The sequence below is a fragment of the Plectropomus leopardus genome, chromosome 16, assembly GCF_026936395.1.
Source record: "Plectropomus leopardus strain MGB_pleo_1.0 chromosome 16, ASM2693639v1, whole genome shotgun sequence".
In the NCBI taxonomy this organism is placed as follows: domain Eukaryota; kingdom Metazoa; phylum Chordata; class Actinopteri; order Perciformes; family Serranidae; genus Plectropomus; species Plectropomus leopardus.
The window spans coordinates 17,726,185-17,748,306 of NC_142191.1; the positions used below are offsets into that span (position 1 = coordinate 17,726,185).

General features: G+C 40.0%; 1 protein-coding gene across 2 annotated transcripts; it reads right to left on the bottom strand.

The window, feature by feature from the left end:
- Positions 1–1,362: 1,362 nt before the first annotated feature.
- On the bottom strand, positions 1,363–13,093 carry dusp10 (dual specificity phosphatase 10). 2 transcript variants are annotated; one of them, XM_042503376.2, is made up of 4 exons: positions 12,898–13,093; positions 11,037–11,866; positions 3,466–3,834; positions 1,363–2,097 (listed from the first exon to the last, which is right to left on the bottom strand). In XM_042503376.2, exons 2-4 carry the CDS (start codon positions 11,818–11,820, stop codon positions 1,832–1,834), a joined length of 1,419 nt encoding a protein of 472 aa, XP_042359310.1. In that variant the 5' UTR covers positions 11,821–11,866; positions 12,898–13,093; the 3' UTR covers positions 1,363–1,831. The 2 variants fall into 2 exon arrangements, with proteins under 2 accessions (XP_042359310.1, XP_042359309.1); XM_042503375.2 differs by having other exon boundaries at positions 12,915–13,092.
- Positions 13,094–22,122: the final 9,029 nt, after the last annotated feature.

The window sequence follows — 22,122 nt, forward strand, 5'->3', positions numbered from 1 at the left end:
ATATTCAGGTGCAACAGGATGAGGGTAAACTTGTGTTCGTGCATATACTTTTCATCACACTTCTGTTTAGTGCAGAGTTGATTTACAATTCACGGTGGTGTTCAGACTCTCCTTCAAATGCCACCACAAGATCTGGGTTACATAATGAGCATTTTTTACCTCAAGGCTTTGAATGCAATATTCTCAAATTTCTGCATATTAATCAGGAATAGCAGGAATAAATCTGTACGTTACACAGAGACCAGCTTTTGTCTGGGAGTTAAAATTCGACCTCAGTGCATTCTGCATCCGTCTGCACGTGATGGTGTACCATGCGCAGGCCCAGTGGTGACACATGAATTAAGGCATTGATAGAGGCACTAGAACAGCACGTGACAGCAGCGCTCGCCTATGCAAGGCAAAAGAGCTCACTTAATTGTAGCTTAGTGTCAGCGACAGGGGGTTGCAAAGAGATTAGACAAGGGTCACACTGCTCTACTGTACCACCGCCGTCACAGTACACTGTGACCACGCAGGAGGAAGTGAATGTTTGAAGTCAACTCTGCTACCTTACAATAGACAAGCTCAAAATGTAGGGCATTGAGACATAAATTGACTTAGTGGAGTTTGTTACAACAGAGCTGGCTCATGGATGAACGGGAGAAAAAAGAACAGAGGAGACAACAGAAGCAGGCAGTGAAATTCCTCCATTCTGTTACATTAAACATCACCAGTAGCCCTATTTTACAATATTCACTTATTATTTCAAAGTGTTCTTTCTTCTGCCAGCAGCCATGCATAAAAAAGCTCTTATGGCTGTCTGGTGTGTGTATGTATATATATATATATATATATATATATATATATATATATATATATATATATATATATATATATATATATATACACACACATATATATATATATATATATATATGTGTCTGTGTGTGTGTGTGTGTGTGTGTGTGTGTGTGTGTGTGTGTGTGTGTGTATGATATATGCATATGTGGATGCAGGAATGGCAAAACAAAGAAGCAAACACACAAAATTTGTGGTTCTGATGACTGACATAAACCCACAAGCTGCACTCAAAAATACCCCCGCCCCCCCTTTTTTTTCTCTTGTCTGCGCCAAATATTACAGCATAACTGTATGCACCATAAACATAAAGAACTGAACGACAATAATTACATTAACATCAAAATGGTATTTCAGCAAAGAGCTGGAAATGTAATCATCACCGATATATACACATAAGATCAAGGTCTCAGTTGCATTCCACTCTGAAATTATTGCACAGTAAGCCACTGTGGGCTTGTCATGGTCACCCCAGTAAACCCCCGTATAAAAATAGAACAACAACATTAACACACCAAACAAGTCTTCATCTTTTTTTTTTTTTTAATTTTTCTTTTTTTGACAGGCACTGCTGTGGCCAACCCCGCCTGAGTCCGCAGACAGAAACTGTGTGCCACAGTGTGAGCTTTAAGAGTTTCTCTTGTCAGTAATTGCCCCTAAGCACATTGAATATCTTTTCCAAACTGATTTCCTTTTCCTTCATGTTTGCTCCTCTGGGGTCACAAATGGAAAGCTTCCCACTGACCGCTTCCCCTCTCTATTGCTATCTCTAACTCGTCTTCTCCTCCGGGACTGCAGCCAGGTCCAAACAGTAGGGATTTTTGGCATTTCTCATCACCACTGACCCAGAGCTTTGGCACTCCAGAGAGTCCAAGATGAGCGTGAGGAGATTCAAGAAGAATATAGCGGCCCCCACACTCCAAAACCAGCTCACAGAGCAGCCGGTCTCTCTTGAAAAAAACAGTGAGTACAAGTGTGAGTCCAAAGGGTTTGTTTAGACGACGGTTTCCACACCAATCAGCTTTGGCGTGAGGATTCGTGGCGTTATTCCGTTGTTGAGGTCCTCCTCGAACTCCAGCAGCTGGCCCATGAAGTTGAGGTTCGGGGAGATGATTGGCCTCCTGGTTTTGACAAACTTGTAGGCGTCTGTCATGGTCATCCAGGTGTGCTTCATCAGGTAGGCGATCACGATGGTGGCTGAACGAGACACGCCTGCCTGGCAGTGGATCAGAAGGCCCATACCTGCTTGATGTGCTTCCTCTGCGGAGAGGAACATGGAAACAATTAGAATAATACATGTTTCTCCCACGGGGGGAAGTTAAGTCAGCACACATGACGATAAATTGAAACTTCCTTTGTGACCAGGCATCTGTCTGCATCTGGCTGTTGAACCTCATTGATGTTTTGATACCAACTTGAATGTTAAATGGACTGTACTTGTATAGCGCTTTTTGACCATTCGAAGTGCTTTTATAGGACAAGTCACGTTCACGCACACACTCACACAGTGGTGGCCGAAGCTACCCTACAAGGTGCCACCTACTAGGTAGTAACCATTCATACGCATGCACACTCCGATGACACATCACGGGGAGCAATTTGGGGTTCAGCATCTTGCCCAAGGATACTTCTACATTAGAAGATCCGATTAGAGGACGACCCACTCTACCTCTTAGCCACAGCCACCCCGATGCATCTGTAGTTGAGCTGCAGGGCGATATTTCAGCGATATTGTAGTGGTGACTTCTGGTTCTTTCCCAAAATATTTACACATCTAGTCCATATGCAGGGATATGTGCACCTCAACTACATGCAGACTTCAGGGGATGTGCATGCCACAACCTTGTGGAGACCACAGACCTATATATTAGTGCAGACTTTGCCAAAAATGCAAATAAACAGGCTGTCAATGAGACAAAGGGCTTGCAGTCACTACCTATGGCAATTCTCAATGCCCACATGTAATTTCAGATTAATTGGGCAACCAATCGTGGAGAAAAATGGATGCAGACAGACAGATGGACAGATGGCGTTTTCTTCATTTTATAGTAAAATGACATTTTTGGTAAAGAATCGTCAGTAATGTGGATGTAAGTGGGTAACAGTCTTGTTAGTTTAGAAATCACATCACTTTACTGTAATGCAGCCCTTAAAACCATGAATACAACACTTTATTACAGTATTTTAGCTTGTTAGAGCCATAGTATTTTCATATCTCACTAGGTTAGTTAAAGGTTTATTTCAACCAACCTTTCTCATTTCTATTCAGTATCACAATGGACGCATATATCGGCAAAAAGCACTCTAAAACACTTCAACCTTTTTGCAATTCGCAGACAGAGAAACATACACAATAAAAACAACTACTTTATTTTTAGGCGATTTAAAACAGGCAGGGAACCAACTTAGTTTTCAGTACCACAGCGATCTCTGCCCTCATGTTACCTTCTGAAGTTTACGGCCTCCGCTTACAAAAGTTATTGACACTACACTCTCTGTGTTTCTGTAGTTGAATTGCTTAAAGCTCTCATGTAAATATAACATCGTCTCAAAGGGTCACAAGACAAAAAGTTTAGGAACTGTGTTAGCGTACACTTCTGCAGGAAAAAATGGTAAAAGTTTTCATACCGATGAATTCAAACGCCTCCTCGAAGTACTGCCGCAGGTTCTGCTTGTTGCTATCTGTGGCGGGCAGGCGCTTGTAGATGAAGAGGCCCGTGTCGTAGTGGTAGAGCGGCAGGTGGGTGGTCACGTTAAGGATGTAGCCGATGTTGAAGCGCTGCAGCAGGTGGATGTCCTGAGCGTCGTGCTCGTTCCCCAGGTAGAGGAAGGGCAGGATAGGTGTCAGCTCTGCGTTCTCTATGTCCGGGGTGGAGGGCAAGGAGTGAGGTAGCGGCCCCGTCAGGCCAGCAGCAGCACCGGTGTCCAAGCCCTCGTGAAGGTGCAGCGAGTGCTCGCACAGGTCCTCGTGGCTCTGCCTGAAGCAGCTAAGGCCTCCTGTGAACATAAACAGAAGGACTGTAACGTCAGTAAACACAGAGCAGGCAGGAAGTCAAATTAATTAGCTGAAAAAATAAATAAATAAACAACTGCCAAATAACTTTTTTTTTACTTAACTTTTTCCTCCTTCCTAATTGCAAATCGGACCTTGTTGGCATAAGTGTAGATTTTAGGGTGGACACAGCTGACACCCCCGCCCCCAAAATAGATCATGTGCACTCATCCTCCTAAATAAACACTGTAAAATCTCACAAGTTGATTTTACTCAAAAAGATCTTTGAAATGCCTTGAAAAATGTAAGAAAATATTCCTCTTAATCTTCATTTATGTTTATTTTATATCTAATTAAGTTCAATTTAAATTCAGTCATATTTACTTAATTTTGTGAAGTTGTTGCAACTTTAAAATGACAAGTTTAATTATTTCAATCTTTCTAAGTTTTAGCAACTTCTACAAACCAAGTATACTGAGCTTTATGTTTGTATTGTGCTGATTGTAATCTAGTCAGTTATGTTTGTATTTTCTTAAACATGTTAACAGAACTCACAGATCTCCCGACCTTATCATTAAACACTTACACCTCATTTTTGAGTTGCAACAACTTCACAAAAAGTAAATACAGCTAAAGTTCAAGTTAACCTAAAACTTGGATATAAAGTTAAACACTTAAATAACATTTATAGTTATATTTACTTTTTCAAAGCAATCCGTTTCCGAGATAATTTCAAGTGAAATCAACTTGTCAGATTGTACAGTGAACATGAAAGCAGCCCAGGACTTGCTGGAGCACAACTCATAGACTCAACCATCCCCTCTGGAAAGTAGGTTGCAATCTGCCATAAAACAGAAAGAAAACAAATCAACTATGCACGTTGAGGTCCTGTGTCCACCAAAGCATTGTTTTTTTCCCCAGCTGAAAGCGCCAGGCGCTTCTCAGGAAATGCCCTGATGGGTGTGTTTGAGAGCACTATGGAGGTGCAGCAAAAACACTAGTCTTTGTATACCATCATGTACATTTCTTCCTTTTCTTCCCATTTTCTGTCTCGCCATTCATGTTTGCCAGCTAGCTAAAAGTTTTAATCAGATATGTTTAAAAAAAAATGTCAGGCAAGTTTGGCGAGATTTTTTTAAAAAAATTATGGGACCTTGAAGTCATGGAAAAAATGTTGTCCATGAAAATGTGTGGGAACCCTGTTGGTCTCCTTGGATTGAGCATGAAGCTAACACTGCCAGGGTTAAGGGTTCAATTCCCACTGGAGCCCTCCATGCTAAAAATACATGCACTCATGCTTCTGTGCACCACATGGCACACGTTACGACTGAGCTGGACAAGTAAGCTTTGCATACACGTCTGGTAAAAGCAACGACAACTGGCTTTAACGAGCTCTGAAGCACTAAAACATGACCGAAATCTCCAAATCCCACACTACACTGTTACATTTGGTTGTAATTGAATGTCTCCATTTGGGTATTGAATCACTATGAAGGGTTCGCCGGTTTTTCCATTCCAACAACCACTATAAGAAGGAGAGAAATGCCCAAAATAGCAACTAAAACAGTTTCCACCACCTAAACCTCGTTAGAAATCCCCCTTGTTAATCTGCAGGTAAACAGATGTACTAAATGTTTAATATACTTCTCACTGGACATCTGCACTTCTCCAAATAACTGGTTTGCACCTGTTGCCAGCAATTCCATCAGCCAAAGTTTCCCTTCAGTTAAAGAGTTGTGGGGAGGGGTGGAAAGTGATACAAACACACACACACGCACACACACACACACACACAACATACAAAGACAGTATCAGTTCATGTATTGTTCCCTTTGCAAGAGTTGACATCATGCCATGTGAGGTCATCGCACAACTTCCCCCCTGGTGACCAGCAGGTGGGTTCACCATAAAACAGCCTGATTGTTAATGACGAACAAAGACATCAACCTAATGTTGTGCTGATACTGGAATAGGCCGCGCTGTTAGTGGGATGTCGTGGTAATAATTACACTGCAGTAAATAAAATAAAGGGAAGTCTATACAGGCTGCTGACAACAAAGTCAACAAGACATTGGGGGGAATTTCCACTGATGTTTATTTTCTTACATTTCTGAAGAAAGCTCATAAGACAGAGCTTCTTGAGCAAAAACAAACCTTTGTATCAAATGTACAATTTTTCATACAACCCTGTCTTATAACGGTATCTTTATCACACATACACCTTTGCTCAGAAAGCCACGTGAGTTACAAGATCAGAACTTCTGACAACCACATTTTATCAGACTGTATTTTTCTTCATCTTTATGGCTAATTAGAAAAATCTCTATTAAATTAAAGAAGCATTCATGAGAATTCAGCAGTAAACATCTAATTATCGTCTTCTAAATGTATAATTGTAGCAAACAGAGAGTAACATACTGTAAACATTAGTTTGTAAAAAAAAAATATATACATATATATATATATATATATATATATATATATATATATATGTATATATATATATATATATATATATATATATATATAAATCCAGTATCACTCTCCCTCTAGCTCTGTTTGGGTCTCCTCCAACTCCTGATGGAAACATCTGGCTCTTTAGCTGCTAAATGCTACCTTTGTCTGTTGTTTGAAAACGAAGTTAATGAAATCAGTAAGACTAAACCCAAACATAACAATTTTGGGGCTGTAAAACTAAAACAATAAGCTAAACTAGAGCTGGGTAATATATTAAAGTTATGACGATATCGTGATACACACTAGTTATCGTCTGAGATTTTGGAGATTGTAATATCGAAGGTGTTGTCTTTACTGGTTTAAAGGTTGCATAATAGTAAAATGATGTCATTTTCTGAACTTAACTTACAGACTGTTCTAGCTATTACATTATTTGTCTTTACCCACGTATTCATTATATCGACATTACTGATGATTATTTATCAAAAATATGATAAATATTTTGTTAAAGCACCAATAGTCACCCCTATATTATTGTTGCAATATCGATATTGAGGTATTTGGTCAAAACTAGTGATATTTCACTAAGCTAAACTAACCCCCCACAACGAAAGAACCTGAGAGTTGGACCTGGGCTCTGCACACTGACTCAGAGTGAGAAGTGCATGACTGAGACTGTTTCAACTCAGACGCCTGAGGAAATTCTGGGTTTTCCTTTGAATACTGAGGAATTTTTACTCCTGCGCCATTGAGAGCTTCATCACTGCCTGCTACAGAAACAGCACCAAACAGGACTACATAACCCTGCAAAGGAGTTTTTCATTCAGCTGAACTTACTATAGACGCTGCTCTACCCTGTTGAAACGATGTTTACGCCAGACGCTGCAAGACCGGGAAAAGCATTAACAATCCCAAACATCCCGATAACCGCCTTTTCTCCATCTTGAGTTTGGGAAGAAGGTACGGAGTCCACCAGGCCACCGCTGAGAGGCTCAGGAAGAGCGCTTACCCTCGGGACACAAGGATCCTAAATGAGGTCACTGCCTGAGACAGCTTACCCCCTCCCCAACATCATACACATATATCTACAAGTACCAGAGCACCTTCAGAAAGCAGACACTTTTTACTTGGTCCCTGAAAAAGTATTAGAATAAAATTGAGAGGAAAACAAAGGATTCATTAGTTTATAAAAACATATTAGGAAAGTGTTTTAAACTACAAAGCTGAGACTGAGGGCAGAAGAGCTTGGAGTGCCAACTGGTTGGTTAACTCCAGTAAACGGTCGGCGGCACGATGTTTTGCTAGCCTTAAAAACACACAAACCCGAGCAGCGTCAGCTGTTAGCAGAGTTGTGAGCTGTAATTTGTGAGATAAATAATCAGCCGTGTGTGTCTGACTGTGGATGGCTGAGCTGTTTAATGGCTGTTAGCAGCTAGCTTCACTTGTTAGTGAACCGGAGCAGGACTCCACTTAGATCTGGACTGTTTGAAGAAGATTTGTGGTTTGTTTGCTGTTTGGCAGGCAGATAGTATAACCTGTTTATTAACGTGTTTATTTTGGACCCTGGTAGCATGAGTTTGCTCCATTTATGAATTTAAAAAAACTCCCTTACTACAGGTGGTTGTGGAGAAACAATTTCATCCTTGAAAATAAAAATGAGGCCTTCATAAAGGACTTAAAGTCCTTGACTTTGACATGCACCTGTCTGTGCAAACCCTGTCTATTACTGGGGGTGGGAGGGGGGATTGATACAGCATAATACTGCAATATTTTGTGTGGCAATAATGTATCAATACACAAATGCCAAGTATTGATTTTTATATAATATAAAATATTAATACTGCAAATATAAATTAAACTTTTGTTAGCCAACTAGAATCTATTTCTATTCTATTCTAAAATCTATTCATTTTTTGTCCACTAGATGCAATAAAAGTGATTTAAGTGAGAAACCTTACTTTTACACCTTTATGAAATATTTCCTTTTGGGACATAATTAACAGTTGAAGAAAGGTAATATATTGCAATTTATCACAATATGTGTCATAGCAATACTCAGCATATTATAAAATGTTTAAATCGCAGTAATGTTGTATCATGATGAAAGTAGCGTGGTAACATGTTGTGATTCCATCCATATCTATTACACTCTGTTAATGCGCAAATTGAAGGAACTGACTGGATTACATTTCACTGAAATTGTACCTTAAATGATTTCATGCAGCATCATTTATTGATTGATTAATTCTTTTTTTTTTTTTTTGCTTGCACCAACAAACAGTAAAAAAAACTAAGCCAGCGACACAGTGAACTTCCTATTTTTAAACTGAACCAACATCTTTCTCTTCAGGTTGAAGCCAGCTGATAAATAACACTTTTCACAGTAAACTGAAAATAACAGAATCTCCAGGAGCAGCGCATCACTATGAGATGAAATCTGTCGAGCGTGACCGTCTGTCATTAACGTCTGACTAAACTCGCAGAGGAAAACATGAAAACTGTCTATCACTTTCAGAGGCCACAGGCTCAGTTCCTGCTTCGAAATAATCGCCCCTGCCTCGCAAAAGGCCTCTCACTCCACAGACCTGCTGTTTCCAGTGCTTACCCTAAACCTTCAGACACTACTGACATGTTGTTTATGGCAGTTCTGACGGATTAAATGTAACCTATTACTGCTCTGAGCTGCAGCGGGACAGGGAAGGAAGAGCCTGCGTTTCCAGAGTAGCACGCATCAACCTTATGACGATAATCATGACCAAGACCAAGACATGCACCAAATAATGGAGTTATTATTTAGCAGCACCCATACAAGCATGTTTCACATATGTCACTATTACTACTGCTTTAATAACTACACGCCCATTCCCCCTAGTTGGAAAGTTCTCCTGTATTTTAAGGAAATGAATCACGACTAAATTTAAATAAAAAGTGTACTAGAAATATTTATAATCTTTATCCAAACCCCCTGAGCAATTTAATGTTGAAACGATGTTTAATACATGTTTATTAAGGGTCTATTTTTCTTTACACCTTTAGATTTATTTGTCTTAAGACAATTAGATTATTCAAGGCTGAAAAGTTTAGTAGATGTCTGGTCTTAGCCCAGATGAAAGAGTAAACAGAATGAGTGTATATGACAAAAAATAAACGTTCATAATGTATACACAGGGGTATGCAGTACTAATGTTAATTATTTACAGGTTTTTACGTATTTTTAATATTTTCAGTAATTTTTTAAAGTATGGTTTAAAATCAGGCTATATGTAGCTGATAGATCTTAGTCTATAACAAGTCTAAAGCTTGGGGATCATGTTTAAATCATGTCTATTGCTCAGTGGGAAAGTATTTGAGTATACAAGCTACATTCAAACGTCTAAATGGGGACACAAGGGAGATGGCGGCCATTCCTGCTATGAAAAAGGACTTGTAACGCAGATAAAAGTCCGAGTCTGAGCCATTTGATTCCCTCAGCAGAGAGGATGTCTTGCATTTTGCAAGAATCAAACCAGAGGAAGAAAGAGGCAACACAGTCTGCCTGTTCCTCCCACTGAGGCAAGCTTCACACACATACACACACACACACACACACACTGATGCAGGATGAGAGACCAGAGAGTAGCCTCGTCCATCAAAGCGCGCAGGAGGACCAGAGGACGAAGAGAAGAAGAAGAGATCAAGGTGCTGTCAACTAAAGGCTAGACGTTGACTCGGAGGCTTTCAGAAAAGCACTCACAGCCCAGCCCCCAACACGACACACTGCTTCGGCTTCAAACACTCACACCAAAGATAGAAAACATGGCAGCGGCCCAAGGACTGCTATCTCAATAGGCTGCCTTATTTACTAACAGCTGCTTCTCACTTCCTGCAAAATGCTTAATGAGTGTCATATGGAAAGCTAGTGAAGAGCGTGTGCATATGTTTATGTATGAGGGGGATTTAGACTGAGCGTGCATCGGCCTGATTATACATGCAGAGAGCTGCTGCGTGTGGCTCACATGATCAAACTACAACCACTGTCAGAGTCAGGTGACCAAAACAATAAAGGTCAGAGATTAACAGGCTTTACACGCACACTGCACATTATGATGCTGCCATTAGTCAGTAGTGAAGTGTAACTGTGTAAATTTACTCCTGTCCTTATGTACAGATTTGAGAAACTTGTATTTTATTTAAGTATTTTCTTTCCATGCCACTTTATGCTTTTAATCCACTACATTCAGGAGGGAAATGCAATACTTTTTTACTTGACTATGTTTATCTAAATGCTTTAGTTACATAATTAATAGATACATAATTTAGAGTTTTTGGAGTGTCTTCTGTTTTAAAATATTTACAGTTTGTATCTTTATATACATATCAAATTTCTAGGTGTTCTTTTTTTTTATAAAGTTTAGTTTATTTGTTTTTTTAAGATTTTTCTGCATTGGGTACTTTTACTTTTGAAACTTTAAGTATGTTTTCCTGATTATACTTACTTTTACTTAAGTAGCATTTTCAATGCAGAACTTTTACTTGTAACAGAGTATTTCACAGGATGGTATTAGTACTTTTAGTTAAGTAAAGGATCTGCATACTTCTCCCACCACCGCCATTAGTTTCCTATATTGCCACTAAGCTTCTACCACTTCTAAATCTGACTGCTTTCAGATGTCTGAACTGATTTACTCCCTCCAGAGTCAAACTTAAGCCCATAAAATTGTGGCTTATATCCCTCTAATGCCTCATTTCTCCTCTCAAATCTTGACCTTACCTTTGAGGATGATGGGGTCCTTGCCCTCCCTCCTCAGTGACTCCAGGACCACATGCAGTGGCTGTGAGAACGTCAGCCGATTGGGGTCTATGGTGCTCTCATCGTAAACCACAATCTCTTTGGAGAAGATGCCCTTATAAGAGTCCTTGCCCTCGCGGCAGGAGATGAGGTCCAGCACAGTGATCTTGCCCTGCTGCAGCCGCCTCCGGCTGATCTTATCAGAGCAGTTGATGTGCACGGCCCCGCGGATGTGGCTCTTGTTGTACTCCATGAAGGGCCGGCAGTCAATGATGACAGGCACGGGCCCTACGGGGTGTCCCATGGGGCAGCAGGTCATCCGTTTGGCCAGCTCATTGGGGTGGATGAGCCTCAAAGTGGACAGGGCCTTCGGGGTTCCCGGGCTGAGACCGGGGGCGCTTAATGCTTCATGGTTGCTGACCATAGGGGTGGGCGGCCCGGCATAGCTGAGGTCAGGGCTGCTGGCGCTCACCTGGCTGTGGTTGAGGCTCTGGCTGTCCTTCTCATAGGTAGTCACTGAGCAGCAGCTGGCACTGCTGCATCCACACGACAATGAGCGCGTGGAGCCCTTGGATGAGGGCATATACGTTACAAGATTGGCCGTCGCCCGGATCTTCACCACGGTGGTGCTGATGACTGTCTTGTTGCTGCTGCTGGTGGCGATGGAGTCCAGGTAGCTGGTGTCCAGGCGCAGTTGGAGTTCCTGAGGTCGGATCGGCCTTGGCAGCGCCACCACAATTCTGTCGTCAAGAGGAGATGGAGGCATGGGGAGGCCGAGGGCTGGACGTTTACGGAGAAGTCAACAAGCCGCTCTGTGGGGACAGAGGCAAGAGAAAATATGAGGCGAGGAAGAAAGTATTTGCAAAAAAACAGTTTGGTTCACTGAATCCTGCGTCCACTGTTTCAGATCAGAGCTGTGAATGAACGAGCAGAGCGCACAGAGGCCGACCTCCTGTCTGTTTGATCAACATGCAAACTGGAAAACGGCCGCCGAAGCCAAATATTAGTAGTGTCAACACCTGCAGGGCAACACCCAACTTGGTGGGAAAATTTAGGCGTGACATACCAGCCACTAATAATAAACAGTGAAATCATCACAGGGTCTCATGTAACTGAATCACTTTGAGTGTAATTAATATGAATCATTCTCCAGATACTGTACTTGTGAGGGTGTGATGCCAACTCTGCCCTGTCAGATCCACAGCTTTTATAACAAGAGAGGAAAAAAGAGAAAAAGATAAAATACTGCATCAATGCTACGCCGCAGTTTGGTCTCTCCCCCAACTGGAAAAGTCAGGGTACAAAAAAAAGAGGGGTGGCAATTCCTTTTGATCAGCAGCCTGAGGATTTTAAAAGCATGTCATCCCGCCGTATTATGTAAAGACACCCGCCGAGCACTGGCTGTCCCGGCCATTGGCGTCCTTTAAGCACGGTGCAGGTTCAGCAAAAGCAGAAATCATTCATGGCCAAATTCATTGAAGAAACCGGCATGAGAACGTGCCGAGAATGTGATATGGCTTTCAGGACGAGACTAAGTGATCAGATGGAGGAAATTCAATTTCACACCGCCGTGTTAAATAAAAAAATAAACATAAAAATGCGATGGTTGCATTTTGAAGGTAGGGATTGTAACTTTGACGCAATGTAGGGATATAATGAAGATAACAGCTGTAATAAAACACTTAAATCATATTATTAAAATAATAACACGCCAATAATAAAGCTCTACTCAGCTCAAAATGGTTCCAGCAATTTGATATTCCTCTTCATGAATTATAGAATGAAATCTCTATGACTGTGCATTTCGACAACTTGTGCCTTGGACTCTATTCCCCAAACTTGCCTTGTATTTCTGCTTACCGGTGTGTGTCGCGGTGCACTGTAGACGGATTTATTATCTCCGCTCCCTGACAACGTTGCCTCCATTCAGTCCGTCCCAGTGTTGTGGATCGGCAACATTTTTTTAGTACTTTTACCCTGCTCCCCCAGAAATAATATTGAAGGAAGTCTGCCAGCCTACAGAAGTTGCGCAGCGGGATTGACGCGAGCGCGAGCCAATGCGCGGCTTCATTAATATTAAATTTGATCCTTTTTGTACAGTGAGGTCCGGCCCTGTGGTGGGAGGGGTTTGGACGAGATGTCTGCCTCTGTGGCTGGGTGGGGGGAGGAGGAGGAGGAGAAGGAGGATGAGGAGGTGGAGGAGGAGGAGGGGGGTTGTCGCTTGAACTGCCTTTAGTCCTACAGACGAGCGGCGATGATGTCACTGGCAGCCAATCAAAAGTCTCTCCAGGAGGCTCGAGGAAGAAGACACGATGCCTTCACGTGCTGCTCGTAAACTCTTAACGTACAGTGAATGTTAAACAGTGAAACAAACAGTGGTGGAGGAAGTACCTAAAAGCCATACACTGTAAAATCTGACAAATTCATTTTACTTTGGAAAAATTTAGGAAACCAATTGCCTTGGAAAATATTTGTAAATTTAATTATGAATCTTAATTTATTTTTTACTATTTTTACTTATCGTTAGTTTGCCTAAAATGTAGTCGTATTTACTGAATTTTGTGAAGTTGTTGCAACTTAAAAATGACAAGTTGAATTAAATCAATCTTTCTTACTTTTAGCAGCTTCGGCAAACCAAGTATACTGAGCTTTTTGTCTGTATTCTGCTGGTCGCAAACTAGTCAATTATAATAGTATTTTCTTAAACATTTTAACAAAACAGAACTCACAGATCTCTTAATTTCATCATTGGCAAAATTCTCTTTTTCATGATTAAGTTAAGTCAGAGTAAGTTCATTTACTGAAGTTGCTAACACTTAGAAAGCTCAAGGTAGCCTAAATGTCATTTTAAGTCATTTAAAATTTTGAACTCATTTTTAATTTCACAAAATAAAGTACAGCTATATTTCATACAAACTTAACACTTAGATATAAGTGTATAGTAACGTTAGACTTAAGTCAGCCAAGCAGCCAACTTCTGGTTTAGTGCTCCACTTACTTGAATTGGAATAAAAAGATTAAATCATGCAGCTTTTCTAGACTTTCCAAATGTTATTGAACCAAATGGATCAAATCCAGATAGTAAGACAAGTCATTTTGCGGGCGTTGTGGTGCTTAAAAGATGTATTCACTGATTTACAAACATTTCTTGCTGTGTAAGTCTATGGCAAAATGTCTTTTTTGGCTCCCATAGCGAACACATAGGTTGTTATTCCACAATAGACCACAATGTAAAATTGTCTTCAAAACCCAGTATTGTTTCTGGGGGCTTGATGCTGATTCACTGTCACACTGTAATGGCCTACTGGGCAGCTCAGTCGGCAGAAGAAAATGTTGGCATTGTACGTTTTTGCCAACTACGATTACTTGATATTTGTAGTTTCCTATGAATCATATTTTAAGTGCGACATAGTGTAATAGCTGACTTTGTTATCTGGAGGTCGAGGGGATGGTGGATGGCGTGACACTTGGGTGAGATGGCTGCCAAACTGCCAACCACTGTTTGAGCCAACAAACAACAAAATCAGTTGTGTTTAAGCGACCCATTACTGTTTCTCCAGTAGCTTTTCAGGCCCCAAACATGGGTGTTTTTTTAGTAACTCCTTGTTGTTTTCCCACCGTGGACAGTGACTGAAAAAGCAGTTGTTTTTTTTACAGACATTGTTGCTTTTCCACCCAGGATAGTGTCCTGAAAAACAGGTATTTTAAGCAAAAACATGACCTTTTCCTAACCATATCTATGTGATAAGTACACAGTAACCACAGCATTGTTGAAACGTGAAGAAACATAAAGTTCAGCTTATTCACTTCATAATAACATAGAAATGTAACGTATTTGTGGGACACTTGAATAGAAGTGTGCCATTGTTAGTGTTACTAGTAACATTATGTTTAGTGATGCGATTAGTAACACTGTGCTTTTCCTGCTATGACGTCAAATAAGTAGAATCCATTCTTCATTGCTCAGTGAGCTAGCCTTCCACCGAATTTTATCTAAATCTGACACGTTTTTGATATAAGCTCCTGACTAATAGATAACGCAACAGGCAAACAATTGCGACCAAAACTGACCTCCTTGGTTGAGGTAATATAAATGAATAAAGTTTTTAACATATCTGTCTACAGCAGGTCTACAAAGATTCTTTTATACTAAAATATCTCCTTGTTCTTTATCTTTTCGTTCCCTGTGTTTTATATTTCCTCACTCATCTTTCTGGTCATCTTTTTTCAAATGAATCATCTGAAGGCCTGCTGAGCTCACTCAACAACAAATGCACCTTTATGAACCAACAAACCGCTTCTGCATTTTAATATTCCTTCAGCTGCATATTGCTGCTGTGGTTTCTTTGTCTGTCTAGTTTTTCTCATGTTACAGTTACCACTTCAATCACTGACCTGTGACCTTGTATGACCAGACAATACCTGTTATTATACTCAGCAAACTGGATTCATGGTTAAAATAACACAAGTTAAAGGTTAGCTGCTTGAGGCAGCTGTGAGTCACACATGTCTGATAGACTGTAGAAGCGTGTTGCTTCATTTCCTCCTTACTCATTTTATCATTTTGAAACATCAACAGTCCTTTCTTTTTCTGGTCTGAAAGTAGTGACACTTGGAAAGAGTGAAGTGACTGACCTGCTGTTACTCTAACTGTATTATAACATAATGAAAAAACAAAAACATCAAACTGAAGGTCCTGCTTGTGCAGGACAACAAAAGTGACCTGTGAGTGAGGCAGGGAGGTAACATCATTGGTGGTAATAAGTAGGTGTCTTTGGCAGGAGTGCTGATAAGCAAATGCCAAGTTGGCTGACTGCACAGTCCCATATGACAGGACCCATGTTGCGGTGAAAGGGTCTCGCTGGCTTCAAACCCCAAATATAATCTGAGCTCTCTATTTATCCTCATTGGCAACCTGAAACAATGCGGGGCATGTATTATTGCTTCTATTATTAGCCCTCTGTACAGTTATTTATAAATGGACACAGCCGATCAAAGCCTATTCAGATCGGATTCCCAGCGACTTGTGTTTCACTTGTGATAAAGGGTAAATGAACAAGCACCCCCTACCTTAACAAGCACCCCCTACCTTCAGAGGAGACTCTTACACGTTTTTTTTGTTTTAATTCAATCTGAATTTACCAAAGTTTTGTCATTGTTTTATTATTTGTCTTTACCCACTTTGTCATTATGTCCACATTACTAATGATTATTTGCCAAAAATTTCATTACGTAAATATTTTGTGAAAGTACCAATAGTCAAACATATAATATCAGAATATTGATTTCAAGGTATGGGGTCAAAAACGTTGTGATATTGGATTGCCCCCATATCGCCCTACAATATGTGTTTATTTGTTTTGTGATATTTAATCTAGTGAAGAATAAAGTTCTGCCACACAATCCATGCCACACAAGTTTCATGAAGACAACTTTTTGATCCAACTTGCATCTTTGTCAGGTCAAAATGAAACACCCACAAAATAAAACATTTTGCTGATGAAGATCCAAGTAAGATCAAGACATTGTCTCCATTAATCATGTGGCGTTGGTGTGCAGGTATTACTTTTTTCTTCAATATATGATGGATTTTTTTTTGTATAACCTTACACCTACTTACATATTTAATCTAGTGGCCAAACTAGGGTTGTAGTTTTGGTTAATTTCTCAGAAAAAGAAAGCAGAATAATCTGAAATTCTTTTACTCTGTTTCTCCATTAACTCAGTGAGCTTTAGTGCTGGTTTTCAAAGTGCTATCCATTTAGAGGTGGTGAAATTTTACATTTTCTTGATGTAAATGTCCCACCTTTTGTCTTATTCTCTGTTACCTTTGCTGACAGACAGCTGGCCAGCTGCAATATCATATGGAAACACAGAGCCCACTGTCCATATTTACTGGTTAGCCAACATAAGCCTTGGCTGCTCTACACTTCACGCCACCGGGGTTGGTTGGGAGCTAGCTGGCGGCATTATTGGTACCACGAGTGGTGGGATGATGTTGCTTCAGAAACATGGTAGCCATCCCTCGGTCTCTCCCATAGGAGCCCTGCTATGGAAGATGCTTCATTTTGAGCTGCAAAAATCCCTTTAGCCTTGTTGACCATGTTAGCACCACTAGCTGAGCCAACAGTGTTACTGTGCTTACAGACCTAACAACATGGTTAACAATACTGAAGAGGTTATGTGGCTCAAAATTAAGCTGCTTATTCACCAGGGCATCCTTGGGACAGTAAAGGAGGAAAGCAACACGGTAGGTCAAGACAGCATTACTAACGTCACCACTAGCTACCTCCCACTATTTGTACGTGGTGCTCAGTGCAAAAAGCTGAGTAATAGTAAAATTATCCATAGGCCATCATGCATAACAGATCGCAAATGTTTCCACTGGTTAACCAATCGATGGTTAATCACTGGTAAACTGATTAACAGTTTATCGTTGACATCCCAAGGCCAAACTGCTTAAAATGTCTGCTTTTATTGATGTTATATCTAAAACATACATGTAAAACATATCCTTTTAAAGAGCAAAAAGAAAACCATGACAGACAAATCTGTTCAATTGGCATGTTTACGATAAAATTGACATGACAAACAGCCCTTCATCTACTAGGTGTCTCCAAAGCTGGTGATTTTACTTTTTCCACATAAACTGAGGCATTAAGTGTTCCTTCATTCAGCGGAGGAAAGTGACAACATTACTCACCTACTGTACTTCCCCCAGTGTCCTTTGATGCTAACTTATACATCTACTTTGCTACTTTTTAGAAGGGAAATGTTCTTTTTATTCTACAGTTTATCTGACAGCCACAGTTAGTTTTCAGCAGAAGATATTACACACAAAACATGGTCAGTTTATGAAATGCACTGTACTGTTAAATATTAAGCTCAAAGAGCAGTGGAGTATTTTTAGAGTCCTATTGGTGCTTTTTACCTTAAAGTCCTTCTTCCACCACTGACTTTAAGGGTGTAAAACATTCTCCCATTATAGAAAGTATGCTTGTGAGAAAAACACAAAAATTACTCCAGTAAAAGCTTGAATATTGTTATGCAGTGGTAATGTTGGCAATGTGAGGTGGTGAGGAGTCTTTTAAAATGAGAGGCAGATGCTTGGAACAACTTTTAAGAGATCTGTTGGGAATTCAAACACTGGATGCAGCAGGACCTGAACGGTTATGTAAATTCAACCAGTTAGGCTTGTGTGGCTGGTTTCATTTGGCCAAATGTTTGTCAAGCTGACAGCATGATATTCTCTCTGACTGCCGTCAAAGATTTCAGATCTAGTGAGGGGCTTTTTGTTTTGGCACAGAAAGAATTAATTGCTTCATCAGAGAAGACAAGAAGGATTACCAAGAACCAAGTTTGCACCATTAGAACTAAAATGATTTGAAAAGAGATTGTTGTTTTTGATCTGGAGCTTGCAGTAATCATGTTGACATGTTAGTGATGATGATCAGGAACAATTCAGATGATAACAGGTTACCTGGAAGTTATGCTGGTTCCTAGAAACACTCAGGGCTTATTCATCTGTGGATGAAAGATTTCTGAAACAAAACAGCCTTATGTCAACCCGTCTCCTAAGAATTACTGTTCCGTACTACTAATTTGCTTTTCTAAATATCTGTTGAGAGAAATGCAGCCTGACTTGTGTTCACTGGAAACACTGTGGAATAAAGAAAGGAAGTGCTGTATTTTTGTGCAATTTCTAAAGTGTTTGAACAAGGGGAGATAGTGGGCATACAAAGTGTGTCCAAAACTGCATTTATCTCTGACCTTGACCACATGCTTTGAGTGCCTAAGCATAAAGCATTAAAGTTTAATATAAAGTGACATTCTACTTGTTTTCTGTTGAGAATTTTTGGTATAAAACAGCTGGGTTGCCAGAACAAAATGTTGGCATTGTATGTTAACATGAATATGTTATTTTCAGTTTTCATATCGTCGTTGTTGGGCACAAACCTCGTATCTCCACATTGTGCTATTCTTTTTTTTTTATCAAACTAATTCTATTGGTTCCCCTCTACGTCTTTCAGTGGGTTTTACCATTTCTTAATCAATAAAATGTATTTAAACTAAACCTATCTCCACTGGATCCTTTTTTGTTAAAAAAAAATGTCTTTTTTTAATTCCTGAACACTAGGAATTTGGAGATTGGAGGTTTGCACCCAGCAGCAGCAATATGTATCATGTCAACATTTCCAAAGTGACGAAAGCTTGTGAGCCGACTTTGTCACAGGGAGTTGGATGGTTGATGGCATGGCAAATAAGCGAGACGCCTGCCGAGCTGCAGGCCAACAACAGCGACGGCTGTATTTAGTGACCCACCACTGGTTTTGCAGCAGTTTTTTGTCCGTTGAACATGGTGTTTTTTTTAGTGACCTGTTGCTGTTTTTATGCCTCTGTGCCGGCATTAGCCATGGCTGGAAGCATTATGTTTTCGGGCTGTCCATTTTTCCCATTGTCGTGATATCTGAGAAACACTTTGAGGGAATTTCTTCAAATTTGACATAAACATTAACTTTGACTCAATGATGAATTTGGTTGTCAAATCACTAAGCACACAAAACATAATTTTGGTCTTAACTCAAGAATTCATATGCTAGATATGACAACATTTCACTCAAATATCTAGGAGGGTAAAAAGATAAAGTGATGGCATTTTATATCCAAGAGATCAAAGGTCAACTTCATTGTGGCATCATAATGTTCTGCAAAAACACTTTTCTTGCCATTACTCAACATCATATTTCAGAAACAAAAGCAGAGACATTTGGTCAGATACTGAATTGGTGACACTATTATTAGGCGTCCACTTTCAAACTGTGCTGGTTGTGTAGATCTTCTGTTCTGCCGGGGGAAAGATGTGTGTGAAGCATTCATTGCAACTTGCTGGTGAGCCGAGACAGTAATTCTAGTTTACCGAAACATCGCTATGTTTCCTGCTGTGATAGCGCCATAAAAAGTGGTTGATTTGTACTGAGACATTGCTGCATTTCCATTGGGGATTGTGCTCCCAAAAGCAGGTGTTTTAAGCCAATACATTATCTTTTCCTAACAGTAACCAAGTGGTTTTTGTGTCTAGGCACAATCACATGTTAACCAAAGCATTGTTGAAATAAAAAGCTTCATCGAATCTGCTACATAATATTATGCCAACAAAACATATCTGTTTTTTTACTGGCATTGTATGTTTGAAGAAACAAACAATGCCAGTATTTTTTCTGGTGATTTAGTTGCACCAAAATTTCATTTTTTTAGGAGGCTGGGTTGCTTTTATAGGTACTAAAGTGAACAATATGCTTTAAAAGTTATGCCTTAATATAGATCTGGTGATTAGTCAAACCCGCCATAATGTTTTCATTTTGAATACTTATCAGGATAAGAAACCTCATTTTAAAACCATTTTCTCCCTCAAATGACATGTTGAACCGAGGTGAGCTGACTTTATAAATGTCAGCCCATGGAAAACATGACAGAGTGCGGCTTTGCGTATCTGTTGAGAGATCACACACATGATATGAGATAATGTCAAACTTTGATGTGAAACACAGTCAGGTGGTTAGCTCTTTTTTTTCGTAGCTCGGCATGGAAAATATGACTGATCGTGGTGCGGTATTCGCTGGCCCAGATGAAAGGCCCAAACCACTTCCTGTCTCCTGCAAGGTGCAGACTCAATGTCACATTTAGAGCAGCGCAGGAAGATCTCAACCTTATGTAACCTTGGAAACCAGTCGTCATACATACTTTTGTTTGGCAGGGACCCTGGAGACAGTGTTTGACTTACAAGTTAGCCTATTTACTAATTGCTGTTTTTAGTTTTTAATATGCAGAAAACCGCCCCCTCACTCAAAGTATTTCATCCCATCTGGCCATTAACTTTATTTCTTATTCAATGCTGAGGATTTAAGAAATGGACAAATGTTGCTACTGATGGTTTTTAAGAGGGAATGGCACAGATGGGCCTACTGCAGACTTAACAGCTTGAAAAGCAACATGTCCAGCGATAGCAAGGCAGGACACTGCCAAAGATTCAACAGCCTGTCGACCTATGCCCCTTTTCTTTCTGCATATTTGTCAGCGTCCAGTCCGCTAGTCTGTAACACAACACAACACACAGCTTCAAACGTGTTTAACCTCTTGAAACTCGCTGGGCTGCTCTTACTGCCATTTTAAATCATTTTCATTAGCTTCATTAGGCAATTTAATTGAACGAGCAGGACCTTAACTGACGCAGCTTTCCAAAATAACATTCTGTTCATCGTTAATGCTCGGGCTGTGTGACTATCATTGTGCAAACTGTCTGAGCTTTGAGAGCCTGAACAAAAAAGAAAAAACACTGTCAGGCCAGTCTGTTGATGCATTATGGTGCCTCCCTCTGAAATACTGTCACAGCATGACTGCATGTCTTTGTTTATTTTTTGATTTATTGGATGGAAAGTCGATTTCCTGTCTAAACTTCTCCTAATACTGACAGCATGTAGCAAATATGAATTTGAATAAAATCGGTGATAATACCTTACATGTAAATTGGCTAACACATCTTAGATTTCAGCAGAGAATTCATTATTAGTCATTATTTTTCACCAACATACTGTACAAAATTAAATTTAAAGGTCAGATGTGTAAGATTTAGGGGTTGAATTGGAGATTTCAACCGGCTGAAAGTTCCAGTTATTACAGATAATTTGTCTCACATGATACTGTCAGGATGTAGTGACAGCTACAGCAAATGTAAATGCAAAGTTATTTTCACAAATGTTACCAAATGTAGCTTTACGCAAAGGAGAGCTTACTTTTCATATTGTGTGACATGTTTGGAGCATGCAAATCAATTTTCAAATCTAGTAGGAGGATAGTTTTAAAAAAAAAGCTTTGTGTTTTTCTATTGGAATACAGTGCAGTATTTGACATGCGTTTTACATGTCTTAATAAGCTTTTGGAGACTTTGTTATATAACTATAACTGAAACTGCAGGTAGGTTTCCAGCTAACTTGCAAACTTTATAATTGTAAAGAAATCCTAAAGTCTCACTAAGTGCTCCAAAAACTCAGACACATATGTCCAATATGGA